The 21,943-nt window shown below is 37.5% G+C and overlaps 1 protein-coding gene across 7 annotated transcripts in view; it reads left to right on the top strand.

Annotated features, from left to right (window-relative positions):
• The window catches only part of CTNND2 (catenin delta 2), a 688,109-nt gene that overhangs the window by 252,067 nt on the left and 414,099 nt on the right, over nt 1–21,943 (top strand). For all 7 annotated transcript variants that reach the window (XM_030041721.1, XM_030041726.1, XM_030041725.1 and 4 more), the window contains one exon: nt 11,435–11,547. In XM_030041721.1, coding sequence (XP_029897581.1) covers nt 11,435–11,547 — 113 coding nt within the window. The remainder of the gene's footprint in view (nt 1–11,434; nt 11,548–21,943) is intronic.

Here is a 21,943-nt window from a genome sequence, read left to right as displayed (position 1 = left end):
ATTAACAGCAGGAGTCTCCCTGTTGTAGTAAACTGAGGGTACTCATCTGCTGACATGAGACGAAGTCATGTGCAGAAGTTTGCTGCTTGCCTGGAGTCAAAATATAGCTGAAATCCTGCACAGATAAACAGCCAAGACTCATCAAGTCCAAGGACTTGCTACTCTCCTGTGTGGGCCCCAATGATACTGCAAAGTGTGATCTGGAAAAAATTAACCAGGACTGCAGAGTCGCTGGGGTTAAAGTAAAGCAGACAGGTGCTCAGGTTTGTTTTCTCCTCAGTCTTGCCAGGGAAGGGTGCAGGCAGAAGCAGGCATATCATTTAGGTCAACAGCTAACTGTGTAGCTGGTGTCACTGACAGTCTTCCCCCTTCCATAATCAAGGGACTATGATCTACCGAGTGAAGAGATCCACATTTCAAAAATTGGACAGGTACAACTCCTGTGTGACCTGATGGGACGCAACCAAGGGTGCTGAGAGAGTAGGCTGATACCATCACAAAACTACTCCTTAGCACCTTTGAAGGGTCATGGAAATAAGGGGAAATCCCATATATCTGGAAAAGAACAAGTATTACAGCCATCTACAAAAAAGGCAGAAAGGTAGATCCAGGAAACTACAGACCAGTCAGCCTTATGTTTCTGGGAGAAAGTATACAACTCATGGAAGCATTTCCAGGCAGCTGAAGGGCATGTGAAGTTAGGATCAGTTTTGCTCCACGAGGATCACCTTCTGCTTATCTACAGGGAATTTCATCTCCCACTTTGTGTCCTGCTTTTTCAGGCTCTGAAAACATCCTTCTAAAATTCTCTGTTGTCACCTTTCAGCCTTACTGTCCTGCATAATTTTACATTGTTGCCAAACTTGGTTACCCTGTTATTCACTCTTTCTTTCAAGTGATTTATATATGTATTGAACAGTGTGGAACACTGAACTGGAACTTCACTGGTAGACACCTCCAGCTGTGAGAATTTACCACTTGTCTCTAATCTTGACTTCATATTGAAGAAAGTACTTATCCATACAGAAACCTTTTGGATAAGTAGTTCATGTTTATGTCAGTGTCCACTAATTCTGTTCCATGTTATAGACTCCACTGATTTGCCTGATACGACTGGCTTGTTGCTCTGTGGTCTTATAGATCTCCCTGGAAACTGTCATTGCATTTGATGTCTTTCAGTTCTCAGCTACTACATCTGTTAAGCTATGTATTTTTTAGTTCCTTCAGAATACAATCTGATCTTCCAATTTGTTACTGTTTGTTTTGTCGGTTTGTTTCATGACCTATTCTACAGTCACTTCAATTTCAGGCAGATCTTCTGATAAGACTCCCTCAGTGAGGTCTTAGCATGGGAATTTCCCATGAAATAGTAGAAACCTTTCTGAAGGATTAATTTAGTTTCTCTTCAATGAACCTTTTTATATCTTGATCACTCAGTGGCTCTACAGACTCTCCAGGCAACTTCTTGCTTCTGTTGCATTTGAAGAAAGATTTGTTGTTTGCTTTGATACCTTTGGCTATTTGTCCCTTAGAACCATATTGTGCTGTCTTATGTTTTCATATTTAATCTGTCAACATTTATGGTCCTTTATTTTCTTCATTTGAAGATGATTTCAGCTTTCAAAAAAAAGCATTTTTGTTTCTAACAGCTTCCTTTGCCCTCCTGTTTAACTGTGCTAACTTCTTTTTGTTACGTCTTAAGCTTTTCTTGACACACTGCATTGACTCTGTGCTTCCAATATGGCGGCATCAAGTAGTCTCCATGCTGCCTATGAGGACTTAACTCTTAGCTTTAAACGAACTTCTTGATTTTTTGTTACATATTTTCTCTTTTTATGTGGCTCATAACTGCCAGATTTTCTGCCTTCTGTAGGGATGTTGGATCTGAGCATGGAATGATCACTTAAAGAGCGGCTTCTCAGCTGCAAGATGTCAAACCATCTTTTGTGCATTACCCGAGACCAAGTCAAGAATTGCATCTTTTCTTGTGGGCACCCTAAGCGGCTGTCTATGATAGTATCCAAAATTCAGTCTGTGTGCCATGTCTTTCTGTTGCCTTTTTTTTTTTTTTTTTTGACTGTACAAACTACAGGGGTAATTGAAGACACCCAGAACTATCTCATATTGCAACCTTCTTTCAAAATATGTCTCTGTCTTGATGGACAGCCAGTGCTGCCAACTCCATACTGTGTCAACCCATATGTCAAGTTATATAAGTTCTTTTTATTCAATGAGATTGTTTATTTAATTTGATTCTAAGCTCTTTTTCTATCTTTGCCTGAACTGCATGTTCCTTATCTATCTGTTTTCAAACAGGTAATTTTTAGACTGTAATTTCATTATGAAAACCTTTTTACTTTGTTCAAAAGATAAGCTATTCATACCAGAAATTAGGAGAATAAGATCATAATGATACTTCTTAAAACTAACATTTTCATTACTAATTGCTTTTCTCTTTCATAAGGAACAATATGAATCTGTTGGGAATTTCCTGAATCTGTGGTATTTCTGCAGGGTAGCCAGAAAAGGAATGAATTGCCTAATTATTTTACTAGTTCTCTTCTTTGTAATAAAAGATGTAATAAAAGAGGAAAGATTCAAAAGCATAGTTTGGGCTATTAAAGTTAAGTGCTACTGGCACAGAATCATCTGTGAGAGAAAATGTGCAAATCTCAAGGGTTTGCAGTCCTTCAGTTCATATTTTTTAGCCCATGCTGTTTGAAAGCCTGGGTTTTTTTTCTTAATACTTAATTCACTTATTTCTACTACTATTATTTGACTAATCAATGTGCTGGCTCCTAGAATACCAGAATTTTTTTGTTTACGAACATTGCCGTATTTGTGCTGAATTTTCTTACATTTTCGTTGTAATCTATTTACTTGAAAGTCCATCCACATTCAGTTAGTGTAGCAAACTAAGTCTTGCAAGTATGCAGAAAATCAAGCTTCTATGGTGTTAGCTGTAAGACAAGAAAAAACAAAATCCTATAGGTATTAATTTGCCTGCAGTATGTTGTCCTAAAAAAAAAATAAGTCCATATTGCTTCGTCAGATAACTTTTGAATCCCTTACTGACATGCTAATGACTAGCTCTTTAATAGCTACTCATGGCAATATTCAGATATAGTATCCTAATTAACTCAGAGATTAAAGGATAATTGCAAATTATCGAGTCTGTTCTTGGATATGCTGCACTGACAGTCTATGTATGGATTGAGAAATCAGTCTCTCTTACAAGGCAAGGAAAATCAAAGGAGAAGATTGTTCACCAGACTAATTTCTCCAATGGAAACAGGAGAAGAGGAAGGGACTAGATGATGTCTCTGCTCTCTTATTACCATTCTGAACAAGTGTAAAGCTAATGATTTATAACACTGGCTGTCCATCTGTACGCAATGCCTAGGATGACGTGTATCTTCAAAACTCAGGAAGGAAGAACTAGTTTAGAGATGTATAAATAGGGAACTGGAGAACCCCATGAATAAAATGCTGGAGAAAACTTTTGGTCTCTAAACATGTAGATGGAGTGCACAAATAGTCTTGCATGTTACTGATATTCACATATGTTGGTGTTTATACTGACACCTCTGTAGTGATTGCTAGCATCTTGGCATAGTGCCCATCAGACCACAGATCAGAGAAGAAAGGGAGACTAGAAGCTGAGTACGTTGCCACAATCAGAAAAGGTTTTTAAGTGCTTCAATGTCTAGAACGTTTTCAGAAGTTTCACTTTTTGAAACCACGTTGTTTCACTTTCTTAGCTTTTCACATGTCTTTAAACCATACAAACATTTTTTACATCATAATAAAGCATCTTGCAGCTGCAACAGGACTGTGTTGCTCTTTTCAGAACAAAATTACCCTACAGAAACGTATTGGAAAATGCAGGTAAATGGCATCAGTCCACAGTTCTGTCTTATATATTAGATTTGCTGAACATGCAAAGTCAGGCTCCAAAAACTGCTACTGTAAATGGAATTACCCTTTTCTTTTTCACTTAGACGAAGTAAGTCTTTGTGCCTGGACAACTGAGAAGTAAACGAGAATTACAAGCTTGGGCCAGTGTAACACTGAAGAGTTAGGGTCTGTTACTAAACTCCAGCTCTGTTTCTCTCACTCTCCTTGGAGAAGATCCACCATCTCAGAGGTTTTGTTTTGCTCCCACATTGAACTTTACAATTAATAACAATAAGCCCTAAAGCAAGTCAACGCTAGTGAGTTAGAAAGTTTATCTTACATCCTCCTTAAGTTGCTGCTGCAGAGGGTGGAGAAGCAAAAGTAGGAGATTAGAAAAATCTTAGTAGTTCTAATCCTGTCCTAACAGTCCAAGGCTTTTACTTACACTTTATTACTTTGACGACTGAAGTAGTTTGCATGGCAGGAAGTGGAATAGCACAGCAATCATGTTGGGTGATAAACCATTGGGAGTGTTGGCAAGGGATGCAAAAACTAGTGAGAAGGAGAAGAAAGGAGTAAGCTAAAAGACTAAAGCTGAATACAAAACAGAGAGAAGAAAAAATGGGATAAAAAAGGCCCAGGCAATTTGTAACAGAAAAATGGAGATAATTTGAATAACTTTGGTGATTGTGCTGGAGAAGAAATAATACAATTTCCCTAGGAACAGAAGACCAGGCAATTGGGCAGTATGCCTTCAGAGAGCAAGGCTTGCCTGTAACTCACAGAGGAACAGGGCAGTGTGCCTGGAGAGCTGAAACATGCAACTGAATGCAATTGTGACTTCATTTGTATTGGGGGTCCTAAAAATAGAAAATAAAATAGGGTCTGATTTCTCTACAAAAGTTGTTAAAGGCTTGAAAGGGACTTCTTTGAAGTAATCTTACATGAAAAAGAAGGAATAGTTTATTTTTAAACACCACAATCAACCAAACTAGTTCTTTACCCCATAAATAATCCATATGCATGATAGCCCAGATGCCATGCTAATCTCTTGTAAAGAAGCATGGGATTGCTAAAACCCTCAAATCAGGTGAGGGAATAAGCTAGAGAAATAACAGGTTCAGGCTGATAAAATACTAGCACTTGCATCAAGTCAAATGTGTCTTTATGTAAGCATGATGATGATCAGAGATTTTGATAGCCACTGATATCCGTAATACAGATTGGCATAAAGCCTTGGAAAAATTTCTAGAATTTATCAGTTCCAGGATCATGGGAAAACTAGGTTAAAAGAGACCTCCAGAGGTCTACTCCAAGCTGGTCTAACTTCAATGTTAGATCAGATGTGCAGCTGACTTTCAAAATCTCCAAGAATGGAGATGCTACAACCTACCAGGCAACCTGTTCCAGTGTTTAACCACCCTTGCTGTGTTGTTTGGTTTTGAGGTTTGGGGGTTTTTATGTTTGTTTGTGGGTTTTTTCCTTATATCCAATCAGAATTTACCTCATTGCAGCTTGTGACTGTTGCTTTTGTCTATTTGTTGTATACCTCTGACAAGAACCTGCTGATGTCTTCACTATAATCCCCCATTAAGAAGTAAAAGTTTCCAATTACATCTTCCGTAGACCTTCTCTTCTCCATGCTAAACATACCAAATTCCTTCAGCTGCTTCTTGTACAATGTGTGCTTCAATCTTCTAGCCATCTTTGTGGTCCTCTGGTGGTCTCGCTTCAAAATGTCGTCGTGCCTCTTGTCATGGTGGTCCAAAACCAGTCGCTGTACTCAAGATACAGCATTGGGAGTACCAGATAAAAGGGAGTAATTACTTCCTTGTTCTGCTAGCGGCTCTCTTGCTAGTGCAGTGAAATAAGTGGTTGGCCACCATCACCACAGGAATGCACATTGCACTGCTGAGTCGCAACTTGTTGTCCACCAGGCCCCAAGGTCCTTTCTTTGGAGATGCTGTACTGTTACATGGGATTCCTCTGTGCAGGACTTTTCTTTTTTCTTTCTTGAACTTCATGATACTATCGTTGGGCTGTGCCTCCAACTTGTTAAGGTTCCTCTGAATGGTAGTCCTGCCCTCCAATGTATGAATTGCTTCCTTCAGGTTGATGTTACCTGCAAACTTGCAGTTGCATATAGGTGCAGTCATAGCTATTAACAAGTCTTTTTTTTTTTTTTTTTTTTTTAATCTTAATTATTTTTTGGCCTCCATTAAGATCCTGCAACAACATATCCACCACGGAGCTTCTGAATTTGGCACATCTATGGTCATCTGATTATTATGTTGTGAGCTTTTTCCCTTGCCCCCATGTTATTCAGTGAAAGGGAAGAATGAAACAATCCAGTGAAAAAGGATAAGAACAGTACAAGTGAAAACAAAGTCCAACAATGGAGAAAGAAGAGAAGCTGGAAGAATCGAATGGTACATTCTAAAGCCAAGTTTTGAAGCTTCTCAACAACATTCAGTGTCAGATGGATAGGGGCATTGCTAGCGACGCTTCTATCCTGTTTGAAAGCATCAAGACATTCTGTTTTCCTTCTAGTTATAGGATGGACTGTCAGGTCTGGTTTGTGTCTGATGCTGTCCCTAGATTTCCACCAACTTAAACTGCCCTAGCTTTTGCTGTTTTCCTCAGGAAGTATGTGCCCCAATTTTAGCTGGTCATGTGTGTCTGGTACAGTAGGTTAAGAAAAGTTGTTGCCAGCACCACTCTAAGTAATGGCATTTACTTGGAGTTTATAGATGTGCAGTATATGGAATTATGCGTGATGCCATAGGATGTGCATGGCGATATACACATACTATTTGTGATGTTAACTGAGGTACGGTTTTTCTTGTTTAATAGGTTACAACAAGATAGAGCCAATGTTGTACATTTCTACAGTTTATGTACTTTAGGAAGTTCTGTGGTTTCTAAAATACACCTGTGAAAGACTTCAATCCAGGAGACGATTTATTTGTTTGTGTAGCTGTAATCAGGCTTTCTCTATTCATCTCACCAGGGATTCCCAGCCTTACCTCAGTGCTGTTATTTGTCTGTATTTGAAGATTCAAATGATCATCAGTGCACCAATTTGGCTTTCTATAGCATATTTACAGTCAAAAGCTAAACGCTTTTCCTCTTTTAATGTTACGACCTTAAGATTCTTGGGAATTCAATAAATCCGCAAGGCTCTTCAGCCTGAATTTAGATATATTCTTTTTTTGTATCAGCTGCTTTTTACTGTCTCTACTGATTTTGCTGTGTCTTTGCTCAGCATCAATACACATCTCTCTGTGAAAGGGTTGAAGGATTACTTTAAGATTGTAAAGGACAGAGTAAAGTGAGATCAGCTCTGAATATCAGCCAAATTTCTTTTGACCTGTTTTACCCCTCCCAACACTCAAATGGGTGAATACAGACCACCCAGCAGATACAAAGCATAAAAATAACCAAATACCCTCTTACTTGATGTGCCCTGATCTCAGGAGTTCATAGTCTGTCCGAAGGCTGTGAAGATTTGCATCAGGCTCATTCAGTTTTGGGACCACTGTGAAATGTATGACCTGACTCAAGTCTTAATGCTTGAAGTTTTGGTGGCTGCAGAGGTTAGATAAAACACAAATCTCATACTGAAAAGGCAAATACATCCAATTGCTGTCTATGGAATAATGAATATTTTTAACAAAAAAACTCATGGTAGTGGACAAATACCACTTTTAAACAGAAATTGCTTCAGGCCCTAGCAGATACCTACTCTTTTTATCACTTCAAAACAATTTGATAAAGTTATCATGAAGTTCCTCCCTTTCCAAGCTGCTCTCTTGAGTGATTTCTCTGGATTACTCTCATCATTATCTCTAATATTTTTGCTGGCTTCCCAGTCCCATACCCTTTATGGTGCGAAGGGCTAAAGACTGCCAGACCGATCATTTCACTTTGCAGTGCCTTTGCGTGCGTGCTTGCTTTGGCATCATTGCCCTTTGTAGCACAGTCCATGAAGCTGCCCTTGATGTGGCATTACTTAAATTAATTTTGATGTTGCAGTGTAGTTTCTGCAGTTCTTCATTCTGCAATTGTCTTGACAACAGATTTGCATAATCAGTGGGTAGGAATTTGTTTTTAATTTTGATGTGCCGATCAGCTTGATTCAGATAGATAATAGAAGGTGGTGAAGATAACACAACATGGCATGAACTGGTGAAAATGATTGTAAACAGAACGAATAAGACAAATGATGGAGTCAGGTTCAGTAGTTATTTTTATAAAATGTAAGCAAATACTATTTCTAGTTTCTGTCTTCTTGCACTGTTACAGCTGCTTGAAATCTAAACATATGGTTTTATTCAAATATAAGTCACTCTGCTTCCCAAAGAAAGAGAAGGAAGCTTATTTGTTTTCTGCCAGGGATTCTTAATATGGAGGGATAGCAGACTCTCCCGACTCATACTTGAATTCTTCTTTTCTTTCATTCCGAAGGCAACCTTGTGGACCTGCACCCTTGTCATCATGTGAGGAAATACCTAACACAGTTTGTTAAATTTAATGTAGAGGATAATTCTGAGGTAATAATTGTTTGGCTCTGCCCCTTCACATATCCTACCCCTCACGCCCTCCAGTTTTCATCTCCTTCCTTCCATCCCTAACTTCTGATGGCACCTGACAGAAGACAATTAAGTGAGAAATAACAGCAATTAAATCAAGCTAGTAATGAAGTTACTTTTAACTTATTCTAGCCATTTTCATGCATTAGAAACCCAAGATTATTTTTTTCTTAAGTGATACGCCACATCTCTGCTTCCTGCTTGAGGAGGAACATACACAGAACTGTCCTTTTCCAGTCATCTCTGCAGGGCTGGACTTAATGTGGGCAGTGAAACCAGAAACATTAATTTCTACATCTTATAGAAAAGCAGAGTTCCCTCAATAAGGAACCAATTATTGAGAGAGAGAGGCTGCTTAAACTGATCATTTTAGGGCATTTGGTAGAGTGGCAATTTGTATAGTAGGACTGAAAGAGATTAGTGGAGGATGAGTCATGAAGTATGCTGGGAAATGAAAGAGAGATGGAATACAGAAGAGAAGAGAAAGGTGCAAGTAAGAAAGAAAGAGAAATGACACAGTCAAGAGTAGAAAAGTATATTTTGGAGACTAGAATCATGTGCAGAAAATGTTCTGTAGACAAAGTAATCATGACATAAGGGTGTTAGTTTGGAAAATGCAGAAGTGTCTGGAAAGTAGTCAACCAGAGTGATTAACTGAAGGAATACAAAGCGTAGAAAATACATGAGAAGATATACAATCCAGATAGCAGAAGAAAAGAAAAAGGCAAAATATTTACTTTTAAAGTATTTCAATAAAATAGGTTTGTGGGCATGTCTATATTTAGTTGACTTGGGTTAGCATGGACAAGAGGGAGCTGGAGAGAGGTTGTTTGCACACCTACTTGAGTAAAAGGGCACAATGAGCTACACTTGTCTGTTTGGGAAAAGGCAAATGACAGCACGGACGGTCAGGAGCATTAGTTCCCGAGTCCTTGATTCTTACGTTCCCTTAGTAATGTTACGAGGACTGCAACTTCTCACTAGGCAGGTAAAAAAAGTGCCCTCTGCTAGGCCATGGCAAAGAACATGTCTGACGTGCCTCACCGGGGATGGCGGGAGGTGAAGCTGGCTGGATGAAAACGTATGCTAAGTGTCAAAATGTGCACTGATGTCATTGTCATGATAGAATCAAGTACCTCAAAAAATGCAGTGGAACAGAATAGCTGTTAAAGCTTTTGCTTTTATTTTGAAAGTTAACTTATGCTTTGTTTGGTTTTGTTCAGTGTTTTATACTATCAACATTTCTCAGTGCTTACATGCTTTGATATAAGCATGCTAGCATAGCAAATACTATACCACTCTGATTTTATGTTCTTCAAAACTTTAGTAATATTTCTGTTATAATCCCTTCTGCAGTAAGGGATTTTATGCAAACAAGGCCAGGATTTGAATAATAACTCTTGGAAAGTTGATCAATGGTCTCTTCAGCTTTTCAGACAATTGATTCTACTAGGTGAGAGACAAATGCTCTCTCTGAAGTAGGCATATCTGAATTAGGTGCTTATTATTAGGTGATTTTTTAATAGTCCTATCTACAAACAACAATGAAAAAGACATTTCTGAGTACTAGAAGAACGTGCAGAGAATATTATTAACTATGATTACTAATGTACTGTTCACATTCAGTGAGCAGTGATGTTTTGCTCTTTACATCAATTTGACTCTTGATGGTATTCTTGTACTCTGGATAGTCTTGCTTGGAATAATGAATACAGAATTAAGTAGGCTTTGTCAAATAGTCAGTGGCCATTTAAGTATACACTGGCTATTTCGTGCTGTACATAATATACTGTGTGGACTTCCCCCCTTACTCATAGTGCAGGACAGAAGTTATTCCATGCCAATAACAAGAGAAACAAAGAGGACTGATCCAGCTGAATTAGGTAGAACAACCACCAGCCATTTCCTTCTTCCATTTCAGTTATGGTTTGCCTCATTTCAGAGATCTGAAAAGTTTAGTGCCTCCATTTACCCTTGGCTTCTTGGTCAGAGGTTTTAGGTAGCAGATAGTTCTTCCCTTCTCTTCTCAGCAAGAGCTGTTTCTGTTTACCTGTGAAAATGACTTAATGAAAGGGCAACAACTTTTGGCAAATTTACCACAAACATAATTCCCTAAAAGTGCTTCAATTTTGTATTTGATAAAACTACTGCTACCATACGTGGGAAACGTAGCTCCTTAAGGAATAGTGGAGATTATACTTCTATTGGTTTTGCTTCTTTTTTTTTTTTTCTTTTAATTAAAAAAATATTCTCTCGTGTATAAAAACAAAAACTCTTTAGAAGTACATTTATAAGCTCTGTGGATAAATCTTATCTGGTGGGACCAGTTTGGCTTCCTTGACAGAATAAAAGGAAATACATTCAATTAGTGGTAGGCTTTATAACACGGCTTTTGTTGAAAACTACTTGAGTTTCCCTTCTGCGCATCATTAAATGCAGAAATTAAACTCTGTTCGGTCCATCACAACACACCTTCAATTTAGTTTATGTCACTAGTGTGTACTGTGATGGTGTCTTTTTGAGCACAAAAGCTTTTGTCACCACATGATCATCTGCAGAACTTCACATCTTTTTTTCAGTAACACAAATTGTTCTCATTGTGATCATACTTAGATCAGCTTGTTAAGAACACATTTGTATGCTACTAAGAGGTCTATATGAACTACGAATGATTTTGATGTAGGCCTAAATTGTTTAATGTATTTGGAAATTCCATTCCTGATAAACCGCCTCATTCTAGGACATGTATCATTACAGTGAATGAAGGAATGAGTAGGTGTTACCACAAAAATTTGAACTGTGAATGTGTTTTAAAAAAAAAAAAAAAAAGGCTTTCCTAGAAGATATTATACTAAGAGTTCTTGCACAAATTATAATTTTATGTACTGAAATTCCTTCTTAATCTCAAGAGAAGTCAAAACAAATGGTTTCATTTATTTTTTCAGGAACTGCAGTTCGAGAGACTGACTCGGGAGCTTGAGGCTGAACGTCAGATTGTAGCTAGCCAGCTGGAGAGATGTAAGCTTGGATCAGAAACTGGAAGCATGAGCAGCATTAGGTAATGTACGAATTGTTAATTTCCTTGTAATGTAATGAATTTTGTTGCTGTTAGAAATTGTCACTGAGAACAAGATTGATCATCTTCTTGTAAAAAAATTGTACACCAGGGAGCATGAGATTTTAGTAGAGTTTGAAAATTTGCATTTTGATCTGCTTTTTAAAAAGAAAATTTCAAGAGGCTTAATTTCACACAATTTGGTGTCTGGTTTGTCCAGTAACAAAATAGTAGTCACATTTGGAATTCACTGATTTGCTGTAGTCTGAATGGATTGACAGCAAAACTCCTGTTTCCACTACCAATACAGCTGTCATTTTTGCCCAGAGCTTTTTAACTTCATATTTGCAGAGATGTATTGATAAGTTTTGTGAACCTGTTTTATCATAATTTCATCGTTCAAGGTATTCAAAGCTTTAGAGATAATTACTTAAAGCTGCTGACCTGACATAAAAATGTAATGATAAGATATGAGTCACTCTCTTTTTTTAAACATTGGCTTTCTTCAATTTAAGAAATTGTCCTGGTACATTGTTTGGATGATGGTGAGATTATTTAAGAAATTGTAACAAAAGGAAGCTGATCTCTTGGTCAGTTTGGTGCAAGTAAAGACTTTGTTGTTTTGAGCTTCTCAATACTAGTTTAATTGTTTTCTCAGGTAAACCTAATAAATGAAAGATGATAATACTTGAGTTTCAAGGATCAAGAAAAAAATATGTTGTATAGACACATCTTCTGTTTTTATGAGTGGAAACATTAAGTGTGATATTGATTGAATACATAAGATTAAGTATGATATGCCAAGCTTAGTGCCAAGTTCTGTGTGATACTAGTAGAAAAACTACAGAAAGTATCTATCACTACTGGAAGAAACTCCTCCTCAGTTTAAGCAATTCAGACTACACTTCAATCAAATAAATGATTATTTTTCATGATAAGTAGGAAATAATTATTCAGTAGAATGCGAAATATGCAACAAAAATACTGAATGTCACAGTTCAATTAAAATGGCAGAAGTCAGAAGAATCTTTCACTAATTCAGCAGAAGCTGTACATGAAGTTGACTTAAATATAAACATTCTTAATAAATCAAGTGATAATTAACTCCCTAAAATAAAAATTTTACTTTATTCTATGTAATCTTCCCCACCAACTAGACTTATATTAACATTAGAGAAAGTATATTACTTAGAATTATTTAAGCACAGGGTAAGTAATATTTGGCAATGCATTACAGTACTGTATTTGCACCTTAAGTGGACTCCCCCAGCACTTTTGATTTCTGCATTTCAAAAAAGCTATCTGAACTATGTTTGAATAATACTATTATCTTAGGATTCTTCCAGCCAGTGATATGGAGGTTGGGAAGTTTCTTGTTTGGAAGGAAACGTTCTCTTGGGGAACTTCTTTCCTATTGGTAAAGTTATACTTTTGAGTCACCAGTCATATCAACGTCATTCAGCTGTTTCTTAAGAGACTCCAGTTATTTGAGGAGTTTAGTATTTTGACTGCTAATTTCACTCTGGAATAAACTAGTACCTGGAATAACTGAGGAGATTTCATGCGAATTTTCGATGCCTGTAATTCGCCTCTGAAATGTTTTGCATATGAGAGTTTAAAATTTGTAGCATTTCAACTAAAAACATTTTAAGAAATACTTGAAATACTGTTGTCCAGAAGATAACATCGAAAGCTTACAATTAGGTAGCTGTTCTTAGACTTCACAAGTAATTTAAAAAGGAAATCAGTAATAATCCAATATTGTTTGTGTTGGGTCTTTGTTTCTCCCATACATATTAAATGAGCTTTAATTTTCTGTTAGTTTTAAAAATACTAAATCATTATGGGAGAGGGTAGAACTAACACAAATATTAAGTGAAGTCAAATATCAATCAGTCTGGCTGCTGTGCTGGCTTTCCAGTGCTCATCCAGATTTGAGAATGTTCCTTTGGTCTAGTATAGTGAGACAAAGACTTGGAAGATTTATGTAGTGTGATAATATGTGTTAAGAAGAAAGTATCTAACTTCTTAAAGTGTTTTGGAGTCTGTGGGGGCAGAAGAGGCTTGCTTAAAATTTTTTTTTTTTCATAGATATGACCCCCTGTGAAACTAAGCTTTTTAGACATACCTGCTTTAAAACAAGGCGAATAATTTCGTGGCAAATAGTAAATCCTTTAAAAATAAGTTTATTACTGATGCAGGGTAATTCAAAGATTTTGCCATCTTTATTCAGCTACTGAATAATTAACTAACTGTTTTAAGCATGCTTTTGTGGTGGAACACAAACTAAAATCAAAACTTACAGCTGTTATTACTAAGCTTTTACTGATAAAGAGCTTTTTAAAACAATCTTTGAATCAATTGCATTTATTTTAAATACTGTCATTATTCAAAGTTAAGTCCTACCTGTAGGTCTCCAGTTGAAGTGAATATACATCCTTCAGTGATGTCACTGTTGTCTGATGGCACCTAGGTTTATTATTCAGATGCATTTCCTTATCAAGGAATAATCAAACTGGACTGATTGTAATCAGCATATTTTAATATTGGGAAATCAGATTTTTTTTTTCTGCTGTAAAATAATTCACTCAAAATATCTAAAAGGAATTTTTCTTGTTAATATTTGTTACCTACGTCTGTTAGTACCCAAGTATCTAAAACTAGTACATGGAGCAGCTATTCATATTTGCAATTTTAGTTGGGCTAAAACAGCTTACAGTGGTGTTTTCTGCCATATCTTGATCTAACATCTTAAAACAACTGCAGATATACAGAACAAGTACTTATAGTGCCCTTCATTGTGGAGATATCAGGAAAACCGATCTCAGCTTCACCTCCTTGGGATAGTAGTTTTCATGGAGTCTTCCTGTATGTCTTAAGATTGTGCCCTTGAAACCAGCTTTTTAGGAACATGCTAAAGTGCTGTTACTTCTGGCTTCAATTTTGCTTTCTGTACTCATCTCACATATTTGACGCTTGGCCCATAAGGACTTGTGTATCCAGCTGTACCGTGAAGCTCCATGTGGCTCAATTTTCAGTCCTTAAGGACCTGCTATATAACCTTTTCTTGTCACAGAAATCAGGATCCAGAAAGTAATGTGAGGTGAATTTGCAGAGCACAATGCAACTCTGCACAGAATTATGCAGCCTAGATCCATAACGGGAATCACTGTATCTCACACTGGTATAGCTCCATAGCTCAGATAGATCAAGCCTGGTGAGAGGCAGGTCTAAGTAGCCAGGAAGGAATCTGGCATTTGGAGTTCTGTGATCCAACGTGCTCTCTCTGTACTGTAGTTTGCCTGTAGATGTGCCGGTTTGTTTGGAAGAGATTGGATTAGCCAGAACTGACTGCTCTATCCAAAGCTCTGATTGCGACAAGTCTTGCTCAACTGAAGGGACACAAATGCTCAGTTCTTCCACAGGACCATTTGCTAACCTTGAATTGATTTTGGGCATGTAAGGAAACACTACAGCTCTAATAGTGTTCATCATTTCTGTGCCTACTGATCTCACAGCTGGGCCCCATCACAATACCCAAAGTAAATTTTATTTGTCATATCCTTGCTCGGTAGTCATTTTTTAGAGGGTTAGGGGAATATAGTCACTAGGAATTGTACCAAAAGAACTTGAGTGCCTTCTCTTCAGGAACAGGTTCTTGGCTGTGAATCAAAGGGAGAATTAATGGCTTCTGATAAAGCTGAATAAAACGCTTAGACCATGAAGTAGGACAAAACTTAGGGAACTCTTCCATGCCACAGTGTTTCCCAGTTGGCAAACCCTGAGCAGTTCATTACTCAGCCTGCTGAATATTAAAATTTCATCACACATTGCATAAGGAGCCAAGTCATGTTCTACACTGCTCCATCCCTCTGGCTGAGGTGCTTATTCCTTCTGGGCCAGATCCATCAGTCTGTCACTCCCTTTTTTACGGAAGGCAATTAGATGCCTGCATATCTTTGAGGTCTTCGGTCTCTGATAATTTTAAGCACATATTAATATATTTCAAATTTCTGGATTTCCCATGACCACATCATGTAGTTCCTCAAAACAGAAGCTGATGAAAGTCAGCATGGGTTTTTTTTGCCTTCCAGAGATGAAAACAAAATCTCTGAGGCACTTTGAAGACTCAGCTACATGTTTTCATGTTTTCTTTTGAAAAAATTCAGACAAAATAGTGCCACAGATTGGAAAGACTGAACAAGCAAGAAAATAGATTGCATGCATATACATGTAACATATATGGAATCTGTGTCTTTACACAAACAAATATTCTTTGGACTTCATTGAAGAACTGTACTTACTTGTTAGTAAATCCTTAAAACTTTAAAATAAGTTTCTGTTTCACGTTCTTTGTCACTGTTTTATGTTTGTTTACTTATTTTTTGATGGAGCTTTACTGTTTGAAGTCAGGAATGTAGCTCAACCATAGCCTACTCTTTTTCTTTGAACATATAGTTTGCAAATTGGTCAGGCAATAGAATTTTTCTCAACTGAATTTCAACTGCCCCCCCGCTCCAAAATTAGTAGAAGTGATTTGCCATTTGCTATTAAAAGTCTCCTGAAAAGACTGGTATTTGCGTATGAGTGTCCTAAGCAACATGCTAAAGTTTCTGTATTTTACAGGTAGCAAAAATATAATCTGATTTACTGAATTGCATTACCTGCTTTGTATATGCTTTCTTCAATGGAGTTCTCTCTTGGAGATGCATATATTATTCACACTTTAGTACTGGGGAAACCGGTGTTTTACTTAGGAGGATACAATTTTTGCAAATTCCTTGTAAAAATGCCCAGCAAGTCTAACTGATAAACCTGTATGACCCTTCATTTCAAGAACATTGAAGAGATAGATGGAATGCACTGTGGCATAGGTAGACAATTTCCACTGTGTTGGTCAAGTAAATAAAATTGCAGTTATAAAGTTTTCCTTTAAAGTTTTCCAGCTGCAGGTGTTGGATCTAATTTAGGCTACTTATGGTAGAAGTATATATAATAGTCTTTGTAGATATTTAATATTAGGGATTGACAAATCCAGTAGCCCAGTCGAGGTGAGGCCGCACAGGCTGGAGAAATGAGCTGAGTGGAACCTTATGAAGTTAAAATGTATAAATGAAAGCAAATGCAAATTCCTGCATCTAGGATGCAATAACTCCATGTCACAACATAGCCAGGGGCTGTATAGATAGAAAACAGCTTTACAGAAAAAGACTTGCAGGACATCTTCAACAAATGGAACATGAGTCAGCAGTGTGTCCTTGCAGCAAAGGCAGCCAGCTGCATCCTGGGCTGCAGTAGCAAAAGTGTAGCCAGCAAACCAAGGCAAGTGATTCCTCTCTTCTGTTTGAAACTCATGAGGCTACATCTTGAGTACCGTATCCAGTTTTGGGCTCCCCAGTATGAGAAAGACATTAGCATGCTCGAGCAAGTTCAGTGCAGGGCTGCCAAGAAGGTTGGAGGCTAGAGAGCACATGGTGTGTGAGAAGAGGCTGAGGGAACAAGGGGGTTTAGCCGTAAGAGAAGGGTCAGTAGGGGTCTTTCTTCTGTCTACAGCCAGGTAATGGGAGGACATAGAGAATACAGCGTGGGACTGTTCTCAGAGGTGCATTGTGGTAGAGTGAGAGGTGACAGACACAAGTTGGAACACGGAAAATGTCTGACCAGACATAAGGAAAACATTTTTCACCATGAGTTTTGTTAAACACTGGAACAGGCTGCACTGAGAGGTTCTAGAGTTTCCATCCTTGGAGATACTGAAAACATGACTTCCTCTTCCCACCTAAGTTTGTCTGTGCTTTTTATTATTATTTATTATAAATACTAGCAAAATAGTTGTATTAGAATTCTCTTTTTTTTTTTTACATCAAATTCTTCAAGTGTTTCAGAAAAAAACCTCTCTCTAATCTAAACTAATGAATGCATGGTTTGCTTTTCCCTGTGAGTGAATGTAAGTATTAAAAGACCAAAGCTGAAAAATACATGGTTAGTGTGGACTCTAGAGCAAAATATGAGCCAAAAGAAAAAGATATGTTTCTGTTATATTATGAAAGCAGAACAGTTGTTTGCATGCAAAGAGTTTGATCAACAGTCACATTTAGAAAATAATGCAGCTTTCAAGTAAAATTTATACACCATCATATCAGAAACTGTTTTGCCTGCGTTGTGGTTCTTCATCAACTCAACATGTTATCAGTTAAACGTGTTAAACTTTTTCACATTACTTTGCTTACAGTGATGTCTCCAAGGGCTACTGGGAAGCTTCTAAATTTAAAACAAAGATTAAACCCCCCTTTTAATTAAATGTAAATTAGAAAGTTAACTTTTAAAAAGAAAAAAATGCACAACGGTTATTTCAGATCAGAAATAAAAGGGATCCGTAATTTATCATTACTTATGAAAATGCCAAGTGTAATTTTTGTACTTGCTTTTTTAAACATAAGCCAATAGCATGATATTAATAGTCACTACATTCAAGAAATGTAGTCAGATTTTTAAAAGTGATGTTCTTTAAGAAGATTGGCATTTCACCAGTGGACAGAGAAGATTTTGACTAAGCTTTTGACAGCAAATGCTGTAGCTCCAAAATTAATCTCATTCTGGAATGTGTGTTTGCTCAGTAGTTCAGAAGCTGAATAAACTTAAAGTTTTGTCACACACTGTTGCTCATCTTCACTGTGGATTGTGTAAAGCTTAACAAGTCATGCTTGGATGAACTTTTGTCAACTGAATTAATAAAAAAGTTTATCTGAAATAAAGAAAAAATGGCAATAAAAGCAGGGAGGTTTTGAAAATGTGAATTTCTGAAAATGTGCCTCACAACTTCTACAAGTCTGAATATATTTAGCTGTGGTAAGACAGCATTTTGTGGCGGGTTTTGTTGTTTGGTGTTCCCCCCCTCCCCCAATTATCTCACAACAATTGTATGTTGCTGGAAGTGACCAGGTCAGGTGGAACCCTTTAGAAAGATGCAGATTGCTCCACTCCTGAAGAGCAACTACACTTAATCAAGAAGGGAAGGTGTCAGAGAATTCAGGGTACAGCAGGCAAAGGAATTGCAATCAAAAATTGGAAATCTCCAGTTTGTATGCAGACTAGCAAGATACATGAGTTTGTACACAGTCTGCAGTGAACTTGAAGGAGCAGCCAGCCAAACCTCAGAGTCATGGAATGAAATTTCTAAGGGCCAAATGCGACTGTCTAGACTTGCATCAACTCAAAATATTCTTCAGTTGGCTAAGACCAAGTGACAAAGAAAGGACCCAGCTATGAAGACACATGGGCTAAAGAAGAGTGGGGTATAAACAACAGCCAGTTTTTCTTAGAAGTTGAAGAGATGGTAATTTTGTTACATTCAAAATCCTTAAGGAGTTCATTTGGATAATCTTAGAAGAAAAGAAACTGAAGCAGCCTTTGTCAGACCACAACTAAGAATGAACAATGTGGTTTGAATGCTTGGCCACTTTATTACAGTGACCTTTTTCTCCCATGTCAGTTTTCAGTCTATAGCTTAGCTAAGTCATTTAGGGATTCTCTCCCATACCATTCATCTTCTCCAACAATCTCCTTACCTACCACAAGAATCGTTGGTGACTTTCTAGGTGTTGGGTTGCTAGCTGATAGGTGATAGTCGCTGTGCTAATGCGTGTCCGCTAGGTCATAGCTGGAACCCAGCACTTCTGAGAACCAGACTACTGATTTACATGCCTAAGCACAGCAGTTAGACACTTCTGAAATCTTTACTTAGAAGTAAGAGTTTTGTGAAATACAGTAAGTTGTCAAGAAATGGAATGGACAGATTGTGCTTGTTGTGATACTATTACAATGTACCAAGCCTAATTTCCTATGCCAGTTTGACATCAATAGTTGATGTTGCTAGCTTCATGCGTACCACCACATGTAAGAGTGTCCAGGTCAAAGAATATGTTTTAGAATTAAGAGAAAGTGCTCAGGGAAATACTGAGGTTAATATTTTCAATACTTCTGTTTCACCTTGTACTTGCTATCTCTTGATCTTTTGGGTATGAGATGTAGAGACCTGAAAGGTGATGAACTCTGTATCCTTTTAGACTTGGTCAATAAATTAGTTTGAGACCACTACCAAAAAAGGAAGATTTGAAGAAAATAAATTGTGGTTGGAACAGTTGGTACAATTCATATTAATAATGTGATTAGTTAATTATATTGCGCAGATTGACAGTTTATTGGATTAAAATATCAGATTTGTGAACTGGTCATTCAGACCAACCTGATAGAAGATTAAGTTTGAGCCTGTCTGTACTCACTGTATGAAAGTCCAGTATTTAGGGAAATGGTTAAAAAAAAAAAATACTGTGAGAAGAAAGCAAGAAAATGAGATAAAGTAAAAGGCTGTACAACTTTTTTGTATTTCCATTAATATAACATTTGTGGGGGCTTTGTGCTGGTTCTCCACAATAAGGCACATCAAGAAAACAGATTAGTCCTGTTGATCCTCTACAGGGAACTAACGAGTTTCACAGTTTCGCAGCAGATAAGCTTCTGTTGCTGAAAGGCAAATTTCCAGGAAATGTCCAAGCAATCAGGTTTGGTGTAATTTTCTTTTTTTACTGTACATCCATATCTTTTACAATAGTGTTGTGGGTCATATCATTCCCAGAGAGATATGTCTCTGAAGGCACCAACTCCAACAAGACTTTTAAAACACCCCCTCCACAGATGCTCTCCCTCTTCTTCTGCTTGCCAAGCACCCTCCTGAGATATCACCTCTATGAGAGCAGTAACACAGTAATATTCAGCGTTGCCAAACTCCTAACACTGGCATGTTTATGAAATTAAGGTATCAGATTTTGTTTTAATCTCATCAAAGTTACTGCAGAGAAGCTATGACAATAAGGATATAGATATTTTTCTCTCTAGTGGCCTAAGAAAAGGTCATATAGACTGAAAGCCTTATCTGGAGCTGCCAGATTCAGATGTCACTTAGATTCTCTCTGAATTAGCTCAAGTCTTTCATTATTTCTTCTGTTTCACTAATATCAGGAAAAAGAAAAAACAAAGTCACAAAAAAGCAGAATGATGACAACAGAAAAAACAGCAGATACTTTACATACCAACATTTACTGATATGTAAGCCAATGAAGACTGTACTTAATAGTGTATTCTCTACCTTAGTGCACTTCTGGCATGATACTAAGATACCTGAAAACTCTTCCCAATTATTGCATTCACAATTTAAATGCGTTATTGCAAGCCTGACGCTTGACTATTGCACTGATTTGAAATAAACATGGAAGTACTGATCTTGGGAAATACGTTGTTGTTAATGTAAAACTTGGTTATGTCTTACAGACCGAGGTTCTGTGTTCAGACTACTTTTGACAAGCCATTTGTTGAAAAATTAGAGCAATACAGTTTACCATTAGGGACGGATAAGCACTGTAATAGATTGCCTAAGGAGACCATAAAAACTATCATTTGAAGCTTAAGGACATGTAGAATATCTACCAACAATGGGACATGAATGGCAAGACTATTTCTCTACAGCCCTTCTAGCTCTCCTTTTTATGATACCTTGCTGGGCTCTACTTTAATAATTTGACAGTATTCTTTTTGTCGCCATCCTTATTTATGAGATGTTGAAATGGTTTTGGATATGTTTGGAGGAAAACAAGATTGAGGATAATGCTGAGGGAAAGTGCCTTGCTATTATAAAGTTCTTGAATTTAGAGTGTTTGTAGGAAAGTTTGATAAAACTTGTCCAGGAAAGTTCGGTTTTAGTCCTTGCAGCTTGTGGGTCAAAGGTACTAGATACCATTTTTGTGGTATCTTAGAAGTAGCCAGTTCACGGCTGAGAACAAATTATGTAACATGGTGACAGTTTTTAATGGCCACGGGCAGTTGACATCACACACTGAAACAGAAGTAAGGTATCCAAGGTGCTTCAAGGAGTCAGTCCTGAGGAATCGTGGACAGAGACTGTAGTAGTGTCTGTCATTAATGTTGCCTGCTGGTTTTTATTAAACCAAGATTTCAGTTGTTCCTTATTTTGCCCAGCTGCACCTTCCAGGTTGAGTATTTCCTTCTCAAGATGCACGTACTGAGGTTTTGAAGGGATTTCAACTGATCATCATCGTTGTTGTTGTTGTTATAGATTTATACCAAAAGGCTTTGCTATTAATAGAGGAACTAAACACACCTTTGCACATAGTTACAGAGATAAATCCCTATTTTCCTGCAATGCTTGTTGCCGTCTACCTTACTTGGTGTATGATGGGGCAGAATACTGGAGCTGGGATGGAAGACTCTCCAGCATTATCCCATCCTTCCCTCCGTGTTGTCAGGGTAAGGAGGGGTCCTTCCGAGTCCAATGGCAAGAGGTCAAGAAGCAGACCTCCAGGTGCATTTAGCATCCCAGTTACAG

This window comes from Aquila chrysaetos, chromosome 18, assembly GCF_900496995.4.
Source record: "Aquila chrysaetos chrysaetos chromosome 18, bAquChr1.4, whole genome shotgun sequence".
Taxonomy (NCBI): Eukaryota; Metazoa; Chordata; class Aves; order Accipitriformes; family Accipitridae; genus Aquila; species Aquila chrysaetos.
Note: the sequence above shows the minus strand (reverse complement) of the source record. Positions and strands in the feature narration are given on the sequence as shown.